Source organism: Dipodomys merriami, unplaced genomic scaffold (genome assembly GCF_024711535.1).
Source record: "Dipodomys merriami isolate MVZ:Mamm:240054 unplaced genomic scaffold, mDipMer1.0.p SCAF_177, whole genome shotgun sequence".
NCBI classification, from domain to species: Eukaryota; Metazoa; Chordata; class Mammalia; order Rodentia; family Heteromyidae; genus Dipodomys; species Dipodomys merriami.
This window is the reverse complement of record NW_027203126.1, coordinates 1,191,850-1,205,008: the sequence shown is the minus strand read 5'-3', so window position 1 is coordinate 1,205,008 and position 13,159 is coordinate 1,191,850. Positions and strand designations below refer to the sequence as shown.

The window sequence follows — 13,159 nt, the reverse complement described above, 5'->3', positions numbered from 1 at the left end:
CACTCTTCAGCTCAAGGCTAGTGCTCTCTCACTTGAGCCACAGCACCACTTCCAGCTGTTTCTGTTTATGTGGTACTGAGGAATCAATACCAGGGCCTCATGCATGTAAGGCAAGCACTCTACCACTGAGCCACCTTTCCTTAAGTAATTTTTTTTTTTTTTTTTCAGTAGTGGGGCTTGAACTCTGGGCTTGGGCGCTGTCCCTGTGCTCTTCAGCTCAAGTTGAGTGCTCTACCACTTGAGCTACAGCACCACTTCTGTTTTTCTATTGTTTTATTGGAGATAAGTCTCACGGACTTTGCTGCCCGGGGTTGGCTTTGAACCGTGATCCTCAGATCTCAGCCTCCTGAGTAGCTAGGATAACAGGCGTGAGGCACCAGCATCTGGCTCCTTAACTAATTTTATTTAAGGCTTTTTTTATTGGGGGGGGATGGTACTAGGGTTTGAATGCAGGGTCTTACACCTGTTAGGCAGACCCAGTACCATTGAGCTACTTCTCTAACCTTTTTTTATACTTTTTTGAGATAGGGCACTCTCACTTGGGCTTCAGGCTGCCTGTTTTAAGTTGCCCCAGTTAGGATAACAGGCATGCACCACTGTGTCCAGCATGTGCTTGAGATGGGGGGTGGTCTCGAACTTTTCTGCCTGGACTGGACCTCAGATTTTGATCCTTCCAATCTCAGTCTCCAAAGTAGCTAGAAATAGTCGTGAGCCACTGGTGCCAGGCTCCAGGGCTCTTTAGGCCTGTAACCTGGTTACTTATGAGTCAGCTACAATAAATCCTTGTTTATTCCTTAGTGAACAATAGGTGAAAACTTGTGACAACCCAAACCAAATAAGACAACAAAAAGCTAAGGTGCTGAAGGCATTTTATTCCTGCCTTTGACTGAATATGTTGTGAATGGAACTAATTACCCACTAGTATGGCACCAAGTACTGTTGTAGTTTGACCAAAGCCAGTCATTGTCATTGTTAACATTTCAAACAGTTGTATAGAGTGATTATTAGTTGTTCCCTTAATTCTGACTTTTAATTCTGATTTTTTTTTATAGTTAAACACTTAATTGAAAACTTCAGAAGAAGGGTACAACACATAGAAAGGATGTTTTGTTCGCTTTCACGAAATACACAAGTATGTCTTGGGTGGTACCAGCTTTGGTGTGGTGTACTTGTTGCTTGGCAGTATTTGTTGTCCTTGCTGGTGCCTACTTATTTTTTTTGTCAGTCGTGGGGCTTGAACTCCAGGCCTTGGCGCTTTCCCTCTGCTCTTCAGCTCAAGGCCAGCGTTCTACCCCTTGAGCCACAGCACCACTTCCAGTTTTCTAGTGGTTTATTGAAGATAAGAGTCTCTTGGAGTTTCCTGCCTGGGCTGGCTCTGAACTGTGATCCTCAGATCTCAGTCTCCTCAATAGCTAGGATTACAGGCGTGAGCTACCGGCGCCTGGCTTGGTGCCTACTTTTATGGCTTCTGCAGTGTGTATTCCCTTAGTGAAGAAAGATGTTGTTTGTATCTAATACAACTTTATCAATTGTTTATGAGCAGCTAGCAGTTAGGAAAAAAAATGTCAGAATATGTAGAGACAAAAAATTTGGAAACTACATACTGGCTTATTTTTAGAGCTGATCTATAGGGTAGCAAATATCTTATGAACATTGCAGCTGGGCAAGGAAGGTAGTACTTGCAGTCTCTGGAATTTGGGAGCTGAGGCCGGAGGATAGAGTTAAAGAGCAAGACCCTACCTTAAAACAACAACAAAAATAAAATGAGAAAATATTGTTAACTAAGACTAGTGTTGCTACTTAAGCTACTCAGGACCTCTGATAGGGTGACTTCTGTTTCCCATGAACCAGAAGATAGACTCAGGCTCTACACAATTCCATGAAAAAATTTCTGTATATTTCAAAAGCTGACTCTACACTTGATATGCATGATCCTTTTGGAAATTGCTGAAAGGAACCCTGGAAAAAGGATCCCTTGAATTTGAGTCCTGAGTTGAAGGAAGAACAGGAAGAGTAAGATAAAAAGATATAGCTGGAAGTGGCTCTATAGCTCAAGAGGCAGGGTGCTAGCCTTGAGCTGAAGAGCTGAGAGACAGCATCCAGGCCCAGAGTTCAAGCACCATGACTGACAAAAAACAAAAAAAGAGTACATTTCTTTTGGGCTGGGAAGGTGGCTCAGTGGTAGAGTGCTTGCCTTGCATGCATGAGGCCCTGGGTTTGATTTCTCAGCACTACATAAGCAGAAAAAGCCGGAAGTTGTGCTTTAGTAGAGTGCTAGCTTTGAGCTGAAGAGCTGAGGGACAGTGTCCAGGCCCAGAGTTCAGGCCCCACCACTGGCCAAAAAAAAAGAAAGGAAAAAGAGGCAGGACAGGTTAGGCACTTTGTAGGCAAACAGTGGCCCCTGGCCAAGATCCAGTCTCTTGGCCATCTCTGTGGTGAATAGTATAGCCATGGAGGTTAAGGGAAGGTCAGGTATTATGCAGCAGTTATTTTGAGGTTGGTAGTGTGAAGCACTCCTGACACTCTTCCTGTTGTTCTGGTATCAGAAGTTAGGTTACTAGGTAACCTGCCTTGAGGAATGACACTGCTGTAAATGGACCTGCAGGCTTTTGCCTTTGGAAATGGATGTAATTAGAAACTTTCAGTAAAACCACTTGGGAAAGATTTTATAAGAGTTTTAGGGTCTCTGGGCTGGATTAATATGGTTTAGCATGTTGGAGCTGACAGGAATGATTTGTATTTATTAATAATAAATGTGCCAGGCACTATGATAGGCATTTTACACAGATTGTCTTTCAGTCCTCAAGTTCTTACAGTAAACCCACTTAGCAAGCAGGTAGTATACTGCCACATACATCATTCCTGATCACCACTTCTCTCTCCCTTTCATTCAGAATTACTAATTTCAGCTGGATTCAATTTGTTGTCAGTTGATGCTGTAGTAAGGCTTTATATTGTCCCTCTGGAAGTGCTTGTCAACCATTCTGATGATGGGATGGGTAAGCTACTTGCTCATGATTACAGCATGAGTCAGCAGCAGAAACTTCCTGGCTGGTATTCTGATCTCGGCTGGTGCAACCTGTCAGAACTAAAGCTAGAAATGTGATGCCAGATAACTCAGCTGAAAAACTTAAGGCCTTTAATTTGGTAATGGGGGAAAGAGATGAGGTATGCTTGCTGTTACTTGTCAGAGACCTTTACATAAAACATGTGGGACAATTAAGATCCTGAATTAAGTTTTTCCGAATTGTTGACTCTGAATATCGTGGGTTGTAGCTTTGAGCCATTTAACTAATGGCTTAGCCATTTTGGACTGTGTCTTGACAGTAGTTCTTGGTAGTTATTAACTGTGACTATGTATAAGAATCTCCTGCCGAGCCGGGCGCTGGTGGCTCATGCCTGTAATCCTAGCTACTCAGGAGGCTGAGATCTGAGGATCCCGGTTCAAAGCCAGCCCGGGCAGGAGAGACCGTGAGACTCCTATCTCCAATAAACCACCAGAAAACCGGAAGTGGCGCTGTAGCTCAAGTGGTAGAGCGCTCGCCTTGAGCTGAAGAGCTGAGGGACAGCGCTCAGGCCCAGAGTTCAAGCCCCACGACAGACAAAAAAAAAAGAATCTCCTGCCGGGCGCCGGTGGCTCACGCCTGTAATCCTAGCTACTCAGGAGGCTGAGATCTGAGGATCATGGTTCAAAGCCAGCCCGGTTCAAAGCCAACCTGGACAGGAAAGTCCATGAGACTCTTATCTCCAATAAACCACTAGAAAACCAGAAGTGGTGCTGTGCCTCAAGCCGTAGAGTGCTCTCCTTGAGCTGAAGAGCTGAGGGATAGCGCCCAAGCCCAGAGTTCAAGCCCCACAACCACCACCAACAACAACAAAAAGAATCTCCTGAGGATTCAAAGATACACTAGTGCTTTGGTTTAAAACTTCACCATGGGCTGGGAAGGTGGCTCAGTGGTAGAGCGCTTGCCTTGCATGCTCGAGGCCCTGGGTTCGATTCCTCAGCACCACATAAGCAAAAAGAAAAAAGCCGGAAGTGGCGCTGTGGCTCAAGTGGTAGAGCGCTAGCCTTGAGCTGAAGAGCTGAGGGACAGCGCCCAGGCCCAGAGTTCAGGCCCCACGACCGGACCCCAAAAAAAAAAAAAAAAAAAAAACTTCACCATACATAAAAGGCCAGAATTGGTGCTGTGGCTCAAGTAGTAGAGTGCTAGCCTTGAGCAAAAGAATCTCGGACAGTGCTCAGGCCCTGAGTTTCAAGCCCTAGGACTGGCACAAACAACAATATCAACAACAAAAAACTTCACGTACAACAGAACAACATAAGAAAAAAATGGAGAAAACAAAATAAAAAATGAAAATATAGATTGTGTTTCTCTCTGGAACATGAACTATTTTTTTTTTTTTTGGTCAATTGTGGGGCTTGGGCTCTGCGCACTCTTCAGCTGAAGGTGAACGCTCTACCGCTTGAACCATAGCACCATGTCTGGTTTTCTAGTGGTTTATTGGAGATAAGAATCTCACAGAGTTTCCTGCCCTGGCTGGCTTTGAACGGTGATCCTCAGATCTCAGCCTCCTGAGTAGCTAGGATTACAGGCCTGACCCACTGGCCCCCAACTTGGAACATGAACTTTTAAGTTTGTTTTCCAAAATCTAAAGTATATCATCTTATGCTCCTAACAGAGAAATGAGGACACATTCTACTGCTGAGTTATTGATATGTATATTCTGGCAAATTGTCAACAAAACATCTCAAACATAGCACTCTGAATTTTATCTTTAGGTTCCAGACAGTACCTTCAAGCTTTAGCTACCTGTTGCCTGGGTTTAGAGATAAGAACCAGTTTCTCACTTGAGAGGTCTGTCTTCACATTCTTAGGCAAATGGAAGACAAGAAGAGAGATTTTAATGCCTAAATCATAAATCTTCATGTGGTGATTTGCTGTAATCTGGTTTAGAAATGAGAAGTTAAAAGAGCATTATGAAAGTTTTCTTACAAGTGTGGTAATAGGTAAAAAAATGAAATAGCTTCCTTGCTAGAGTGTCTTTTTTTGTTGTTGTTGTTGTTGGTTGTGGATTTGAACTCTGGGCCTGCACACTGTCCCTCAGCTCTTCAGCTCAAGGCTAGCGCTCTACCATTTAAGCCACAGTGCCACTTCCAGCTTTCTTGTGGTTTATTGGAGGTAAGAGTCTTGGACTTTCCAGCCCAGGCTGGCTTTGAATTGCAATCCTCATATTTTAGCCTCCTGAGTAGCTAGGATGACAGGAGTGAGCCTTGAACTCCAGGGCCTTTGTGCTTGCTCTGCTTGCTTGCTCACAGTTGAAGCCATGCCTCCAGCTCAGGAGTCTTTCAGATATTTCTGCCCAGGCTGCCTTTGAACCGTGCTCCTCTGCATCTTAGCCTCCTGAGGCACGAGCCACCAGGATCTAGCCAAGATGATGCCTCTCTTGAAAGCAACAGTTAAAGAGTCAAAATGTAGGATTAGTCTAGATAATAAAGTTTGGCAATTATGTTTTGTTTTTATTTATTTTTTGGCAGTGTTGGGAATTGAGCTCAGGGCCTTGTACATGTTAAGAATGTGTTCTAAAGCCGGGCGCTGGTGGCTTATGCCTGTAATCCTGGCTACTCAGGAGGCTGAAATCTAAGGATCAAGGTTCAAAGTCAGCCCAGGCAGGAAAGTCTCTGAGACTTTTTATTTTGGTCATTGGTGGGGCTTGAACTCTGGCTTGGGCGCTGTCCCTGAGCTCTTCAGCTCAAGGCGAGTGCTCCACTGCTTGAGCTACAGCGCCACTTCCGATTTTCTAGTGGTTTATTGGAGATAAGAGTCTCACAGACTTTCCTGTCTGGGCTGGCTTTGAACCGTGATCCTCAGATCTTAGCTTCCTGAGCAGCTAGGATTACAGGCGTGAGCCAATGGCGCCCAGCTTTTTTTTTTTAAACATTTTTATTATTATCTTTAAGTAGTTGTACAAAGAAGTTCCCATTCTACAAAACAGTATATGAGTACAAGGTGTCTGACATCTTTGTAAACCTGACAGTCTTTTTTTTTGTTGGTAGTGGGGCTTGAACTCTGGGCTTGGGTGCATCCCTTAGCTCTTCAGCTCAAGGGGAGGGCTCTACCGCTTGACCCACAGCACCACTTCCAGTTTTCTAGTGGTTTATTGTAGATAAGAGTCTCACGGACTTTCCTGCCTGGGCTGGCTTTGAACTGTGATCCTCAGATCTCAGCCTCCTGAGTAGCTAAGATTACAGGCATGAACTACCTGTGTCCTGCTACTTAACAATCTTATAGTGTTGTTAGGTTATAAATTTGTTCAAGGCTAGTGCTCCACCTCTTGAGCTACAGTGCCAGTTCTAGCTTTTTCTGTTCATGTGGTACTGAGGAATCTAAGCCTGGGCTTCATGCATGCTAGGCAAGCACTCTGCCACTAAGCCACATTCCCAGCCCCTTGTTTTACTCTTGAATGCCTCTTACTACATAGCCTAAGCAACCTTTTGCAGTACAGCATTTATGCTATACTAACTTGAAAGCAAATGTCTCCTGTCATTGATAAGATAGCTATTCCTAATATAGCATGACCCTTTCTTTTTTCCTTTCCTCCTTCCTCTTCCCACTCCTTTCCCCCTTCTCCTCCTCAAGGGCTTTTTGGCATGTGACTTTAGCTGGTACTAATGTTGCTAAGAAAAAAAACTTAGCTTTATTGACTTTTGAGTCCTGACTGTGGTTACCTTATCAGGGCCAAACCAAATGATTTCTTATGCCTCATATAATCTGTAGGCTGAATGTTCCTCACTCCTGCTCTGGAGACACTTTAAACTGAGAAGCTGTGTGATTTGGTCTATAAAGTTTATTTGTCCTGAAAGAAGGACTTCCTTAGTTAGGCTTTAGCATTTGAAACAAAAAAATACTATGTAGCCGGGCGCTGGTGGCTCACGCCTGTAATCCTAGCTACTCAGGAGGCTGAGATCTGAGGATCGTGGTTCAAAGCCAGCCCAGGCAGGAGAGACCGTGAGACTCCTATCTCCAATATACCACCAGAAAACCGGAAGTGGTGCTGTAGCTCAAGTGGTAGAGTGCTTGCCTTGAGCTGAAGAGCTGAGGGACAGTGCCCAGGCCCAGAGTTCAAGCCCCATGACCGACAAAAAAAAAACACAACACTATGTATTGTTTTTCTCAGAGAGCTAAGCTCTGTCCTAAACTTAGATTGTTTAAAATTTTTTATTTTTTAAATATATATATTTTTTATTGTAAAGAATACTGTACCAGAGGGGTTACAGTTCATGAGTAAGGTAATGAATACATTTACTATTGAGCATTGCTAATGGAATTTTTTTTTTTTTTATTGTGAACATACTGTACAGAGGGGTTACAATTACATGGGCAAGATAATGAGTACATTTCTTATCAAGCATTGTAGCCTCCTCCTTTGTTTACCCTTCACATCCCTTCCCAGCCTCCACCCGCCCTGCTAATGGAATTTTTGAGGAGCGCATTTATGAAACATTGAGATTCTCTAGAGTAAGTTCATTCATATAAAAACTGCTAATATTTCTGGAAATATAGGTTGTTATTTCCATTTTGTCATACAAGTGAGAATTAGACATCACAGCTGTGTATGTGCAGGCTTGTCAAACTCATCTCTAAGCATATTCAGCCAGCCTATCTGGTCTTTTTCCTGAGTAGTGAGGAAACAGTGAAAGTTCTGTTACCACTGTCTAAGTAGTATGTCGAGTCAGGCTCTCTTTAGGACATTCCTGTTCACAGTGGTCACAATGCCAAAGCAAAATACAAAGACTGACAAAAAAAAATTTTTTTTTTGAGAAATCTGTCAGATTTATTTGATGTTGAGCATCAGTAAGTAGCACCTGGAAACTTTGAGACTTGATGCAAGACCCAGGCCACGTAAAATTTTTTCTATGAACTTACACCTGAAGGAGCATCAAACTTCTGCTTCCTCTTGTGTTTGGCTTAGTGTATTATTTCTTTTCATAAACTCAGAGAAAATCATTGAAAGGCCCAATAAGATAATATACTTTGCTCATTTATTTATTTATTTATTTATTTATTTATTTATTTATTTATTTATTTATTTTGAGTTGTGGAGCTTGAATTCTGTCTTGGGCGCTGTCCCTCAGCTCTTCAGCTCAAGGCGAGTGCTCTACCACTTGAACCACAACGCCACTTCCGGTTTTCCAGTGGCTAAACTTAGATTATTATTTCTTCTTCTCCTTCTCCTTCCTCCTCCTCCCCCCTTCCCCCTCCCCCTCCTCCTTCTTCTTCTGGTTTTCAAGTGGCTAAACTTAGATTATTTCTTCTTCTTCTTCGTTGTCGTCGTCTTTTTTTTTTTCTTTTTTTGTCTGTCATGGGACCTGAACTCTCGGCCAGGGCACTCTCCCTCACTCAGCTCTGCAGCTCAAGGCTGGCGCTCTACCACTTGAGCCTCAGTGTCACTTCTGGCTTTTTCTGTGTATATGGTACTGAGGAATTGAACCCAGGGCATCATGCATACAAGACAAGCACTCTACCACTGAGCCACCTTCTCAGCCCTAAACCTAGATTTCTTAGAGGTATGGAAAGGCCTATTTTTCCTTATTTAAAAACACTATTATTAACCATATTTTGCTAGAGGTGGAGAAAAATTTTATGTGTGTGTATATGTGTATATATGTAGGTGTATGTCTTTTTAACATATTTCCTGTTTTTTTTTTTTTTGCTTTCAGATGGAAAGAACTCAAATGGATCCAAACGTTATAATCGCAAACGTGAACCTTCCTACCCCAAAAATGAAAATTTTAGCAACCAGTCCCGTCGCTCCAATTCACAGAAAAGCAAAACTTTTAATAAGATGCCTCCTCAAAGGGGCGGCGGCAGCAGCAAACTCTTTAGCTCTTCTTTTAATGGTGGAAGACGAGATGAGGTATGTAATTTGAGAATGTCCTTTCTAGAGCATAAACATAAGATTTAGATTTTTAATTTTTCCCCTGCAGTGTGTCAGTAGCTAAAGGAAGAGAGCAAGAGGGAGAAGAATAGGTAAAAAGCAGTCATATAGTTGAGGATTAACTGGATGTGGAACTTTGCCTCCTTTCTTCCTCTGAAGGAAGTTATAGACATTTCCTTGGAGGAAGAAGACATGTAATCATGTGTTGAGAAATTGTAGCTAATAGGGTACCGGACTCTGTGTAGTACTTTTCTTACCACTCTTGGGTTTTAGTGTTGTACCATTTGAGCCATACCTCCACTTACCACTTTTGCTGGTTTGTCAGAGATGAATCTCAGACCTAGGCTGTCTTTGAACTATGATTTCCTGGATTTCAGCCTCCTGAGTAGTTAGGAGTCATAGGCCACTGCTGTCTGTCTAGTTTGTTTGTTTGTTTGTTTTTGGGTCCGGTCTTGGGGCCTGAACTCTGGGCCTTGGTGCTGTCCCTCAGCTCTTCAGCTCAAGGCTAGCGCTCTACCACTTGAGCCACAGCGCCACTTCCGGCTTTTTTCTTTTTGCGTATGTGGTGCTGAGGAATCGAACCCAGGGCCTCTGGCATGCAAGGCAAGCGCTCTACCACTGAGCCACCTTCCCAGCCCTGCTGTCTGTCTTGTACTTTTCTTTTGAGGCAGGATCTTACTAAATATTGACCTTGACTTCAAACTTAAGAGTCCTCCACCTTCTTAGAATCTGTCATGTGTATGTGCAAGTGCTTTGTTCTAAAAACTTCCAAATTTGACTAGGCAGCAAACCCTTTCATTTGCATTTGGCATGTCCTTTGGTCCAGTCATTTCTTCCATACATTCAAAAGAGATAATTGAGGGCTGAGGGTGTACTTCAGTGATAGGGAGCTTGCCTAGTATTCATGAAGCAACCCCTGAGATCAGTCCCTTTCACTGAAAAAAGGAAAAATTCAGGTGCCCAATTGTGTACAAATCTAGCCTCAAATATGCTTGTTGCAGCATTAATTTGAACAGTAAAAAAAAGCCGCAAAAACTAAACAATCTCCATAAGTAGGAGATATCGTATGCCTGCTTTAGGACATTAAATGGGAAACTGGGCTTGGGGAAAAATCCACTAGTCTGTTCCCCCTTCCCTCTCCCCCCAATCACTCATGGGGCTTGAACTATGGTCTGGATGCTAACAAAATGAAGGTTAAGCTGGGTGCTGGTGGCTCATGCCCATAATCCTAGCTACTCAGGAGGCTGAGATCTGTGGCTCATGCGGTAGAGTGCTTGCTTTGAGCTGAAGAGCGCAGGGACAGCGCCCAAGCCCAGAGTTCCAGCCCCACGACCACCAAAAAAAAAAAAAAAAAAACCCAAAAAAACAAAATGAAGGCTAGTATAAACTCAAATGTAGAGCATGTGCCTAGCATACATGAATGAGGCCCTGGGTTTGATCTCCAGGAGAAAACAGTCACACATGCACACAAGGTACGTATGTAGTTGTCTTCTGGGAGTGTGGGAAAATTAGTCCAGTGTGTACATTGTTGTACTTTTTAAGATGTCTAGAGGTGTTGGGACTGGGCCTTGTCATTTAATAGTGAATTGCCATTTAGCAGGACAGAGTAAATGGTGTAGGTAGTGGGATAATAAAGGCTTTTTTACTTCCATTCAGTATTCCAAGATTCTCAAAGCCTTCCTTTTTTTTTTTCTTTTTTTCTTTTTTTTTGGTGGTTGTTGTTGTTGGTTGTGGGGCCTGAACTCTGGGCCTGGATGCTGTCCCTCAGCTTTTCAGCCCATGGCTAAGCACTCTACCACTTGAACCACAGCACCACTTCTGGCTTTTTCTGCTTATGTGGTGCTGAGAATCAAACCCAGGGCCTCAGGCATGTGAGGCAAGCACTCTACCACTGAGCCACCTTCCCAGCCCATCTAAGCCTCTTTTTATTTAATCTTTGAAGGAAGAATGGGACTCTTTTCTTGCTGTAAATTGGTGTTTTAATCTAAAACTCATTCTTTCTAGGTAGCAGAGGCTCAACGGGCAGAGTTTAGCCCTGCCCAGTTTTCTGGCCCTAAGAAGATCAACCTGAACCACTTGTTGAATTTTACTTTTGAACCTCGTGGCCAGACAGGTCACTTTGAAGGCAGTGGACATGGCAGCTGGGGAAAAAGGAACAAGTGGGGACATAAGCCTTTCAACAAGGAACTTTTTTTACAGGCCAAGTGAGTATTGCTACTCCTAGGGTGGCGTGGGGGAATAAAATTGAAGACTCAAGGGGTAGGAATCCTGGGAGGAGGCTTCCTTGCTTTTAAGTAGAAAGCTAATTGATGATCAGTTTCTATCTTACCCCTACCTCTCTCACTCACTTTCCAACTACATGTTCTTGATATTAATATAAACATAATGCTTAAATAAATGACTTGAGTACTATGTTGAGAGAGAAAAAGTGGAATTGGATATGTATTTGAAACTTTTTTTGACTTTTTTTTTTGGGGGTCCGGTCGTGGGGCCTGAACTCTGGGCCTGGGTGCTGTCCCTCAGCTCTTCAGCTCAAAGCTAGCACTCTACCACTTGAACCACAGTGCCACTTCCGGCTTTTTTTCTTTTTGCTTATGTGGTGCTGAGGAATCGAACTAGGGCCTCATGCATGCAAGGCAAGCGTTCTACCACTGAGCCACCTTCCCGGCCCCAAGAGTACATTTCTTTTGGACAGTGTCACCCCACCCCTCACTTCCAGTTGTATAGTTCCACAAATTGTATACTTCATTTTCAGCATAGTGTATAGTAAGTACCACACTGCTGCATTTGTTTACACTTTGTCCTTCCATTTCTGTACCCCCTTACCCTCCCAAAGACAGATAAGTGAACAAACAAAACAGAAAAGAAAGCAAAAACAGTGTTTAACAAAGAAAAAAAAATGTCTTGCTTCCATTTCCTGGAAAGGACATTTCTTAAGGGTGAATTGAATAAGTTGAAATGCTTGGCATGTATTGATCAAAAACTGATTCCTTCGGGGCTCTGGTGGCTCATGCCTATAATCCTAGCTACTCAGGAGGCTGAGATATGAGGATCATGATTCAAAGCCAATCTGGGCAGGAAAGTCCATGAGACTTTTTTTTTTTTTTTTTTTTGGTTGGTCATGGGGCCTGAACTTTGGGCCTGGGCGCTGTCCCTCAGCTCTTCAGCTCAAGGCTAGCACTCTACCACTTGAGCCACAGCGCCACTTCCAGCTTTTTCTGCTTGTATGGTGCTGAGGAATTGAACTCAGGGTCTCATGCATGCAAGGCAAGCTACTCTACCACTGAGCCACCTTCCCAGCCTGTCCACGAGACTTTTATCTCCAATTAACCACCAGAAAACCAGAAGTAGAGCTATGGCTCAAAGTGTTAGAGCACTAGCCTGGAGCAAAAGAGCTCAGAGTAGGCCCTGAGTTCAAGCCCCACAACCCATTAAAAAAAAATAAAATAAAAAATAAAGAGACCAGGGGCTGGTGACTCACACCTGTAATCCTATCTACTCATGAGGTTGAAATCTGAGGACCGCAGTTCTAAGCCAGACAGGGCAGGAAAGTCTATGAGACTCTTAACTGCTAATTAACCACCAGAAAACTGGAAGTGGTGCTGTGGCTCAAGTAGTAGAATGCTTGCCTTGAGCTGAAGAGCTCAGGGCCATTTCCCAGGCCAGAGTTCAAGCCCCAGGACCAAAAAAAAACAAAGTTTCTGCTTTTTTTTTTTTTGAGATCTTACTATGTTGCTCATTTTGGCCTTAGACTCCTGGGCTCAACTGATCCTCTCACATCAGCCTCCCAAGTAGTTAGTGCCATAGGCAAGTGCTGCCATGCCCAGCTATCCTTTTGTGTAGCCTTAGTTATAAGATTCGACTTTGGCTGTAGACTGAATTAACTACTGTATACATTGTAAGCTTTTTTTTTTTGGTGCTGTTGCTAACATTCTACCACTTGAGTCATATCTGTAATTCCTTTTGTATACTTTATATAAACTGGTCTCAGATGATTGAAAATAGTTTCTACTTCCTTGAAGATGAGCCGTGTTCTGGGGTTCCAAGGTTTGAGGAGGAATTGTTTGGTAGAGGTAGATTAATTCAAGGGAACACTTCATAGGTTTGTACTTCTTGCTTAGATTGGATTCCTTCTAGAACCAGAGCTCTAAAATGGAGCTCAAAGTCCTGTTACAGTGCTTCATAAACCATGCTTGTTACTGGCCTGCATTTGAAGTTTGAG

At 43.2% G+C, this 13,159-nt stretch overlaps 1 protein-coding gene across 1 annotated transcript in view; it reads left to right on the top strand.

Moving 5' to 3' along the window:
- LOC138829849 (E3 ubiquitin-protein ligase RNF10-like) overlaps nt 1–13,159 on the top strand; it is a 35,530-nt gene that overhangs the window by 2,498 nt on the left and 19,873 nt on the right. The window contains exons 2-3 of the mRNA XM_070026403.1: nt 8,720–8,916; nt 10,942–11,141. Coding sequence (XP_069882504.1) covers nt 8,720–8,916; nt 10,942–11,141 — 397 coding nt within the window. The remainder of the gene's footprint in view (nt 1–8,719; nt 8,917–10,941; nt 11,142–13,159) is intronic.